Source organism: Petaurus breviceps, unplaced genomic scaffold (genome assembly GCF_028583685.1).
Source record: "Petaurus breviceps papuanus isolate PSGF00001 unplaced genomic scaffold, PetGlider_PUasm1.0 37, whole genome shotgun sequence".
Lineage (NCBI taxonomy): Eukaryota > Metazoa > Chordata > Mammalia > Diprotodontia > Petauridae > Petaurus > Petaurus breviceps.
The window spans coordinates 19,046,766-19,047,442 of record NW_027186296.1 but is presented as its reverse complement, the minus strand read 5'-3'; the positions used below and the strand labels follow the sequence as shown (position 1 = coordinate 19,047,442).

Sequence of the window (677 nt, the reverse complement as noted above, 5' to 3'; positions counted from 1 at the left end):
AACTGTTTCCTTATTTGGTCTTTAATTATATTGTTTAATTTAGAAACTTCTTTTTATGTTGACAAGCCAGGGTCCTGGTCATTACTCACAAAAAGAGAGTGGAAGTGGGGATGGGGGTGGAGTGGGGCAAGAGTTTATTTAATATCAGAGGAAAAGATTACTGAAAAGGAAAAAAAAATATACCCACAAGCATCAAAGGTCTAGAAGGACACGCAAATAGATCCTGAAGGGGACAAAGGGGTGGGGTTGATACAGAGGAGAGATGTTGCCTCCCTATGACGTGAGTCCTTTAGATAAAGGAGGAATAAAAGCTGCATGGAGAATGAGGAACCTGAAGAGTCCCTTGAGGAAGCTGTGCTACTGTACCTGTTCAAAGCCTCTTGCAAGTGGCCCTGCACATCAGGACAAAACCAAACTTGGTGGTAAAAGGAGCAGGAGACTCAGGAACACATCATGGACCTGAGGGAATACAGAGAGAGAGGTAAATGATTATGTATATTGCTGTGTATGCCTCTGCCTCCTGGAGTCATCTGCTGGGCAGCTCAGATTCCTGGTGGTCAGCAGTGAAGTTTGAGAGTGTAATTATAGTGTACAGTAATATTTTTTACTATGTAATTAATGTGGGATTGGACTCTCTCTCTCTCTCTCTCTCTCTCTCTCTCTCTCTCTCTCTCTCT

At 42.8% G+C, this 677-nt stretch overlaps 1 protein-coding gene across 1 annotated transcript in view; it reads left to right on the top strand.

Moving 5' to 3' along the window:
* Nucleotides 1-339: 339 nt before the first annotated feature.
* HDC (histidine decarboxylase) overlaps nt 340-677 on the top strand; it is a 31,519-nt gene continuing 31,181 nt past the window's right edge. Inside the window, exon 1 of the mRNA XM_069097501.1 lies at nt 340-481. Coding sequence (XP_068953602.1) covers nt 454-481 — 28 coding nt within the window. The 5' untranslated portion in view covers nt 340-453. The remainder of the gene's footprint in view (nt 482-677) is intronic.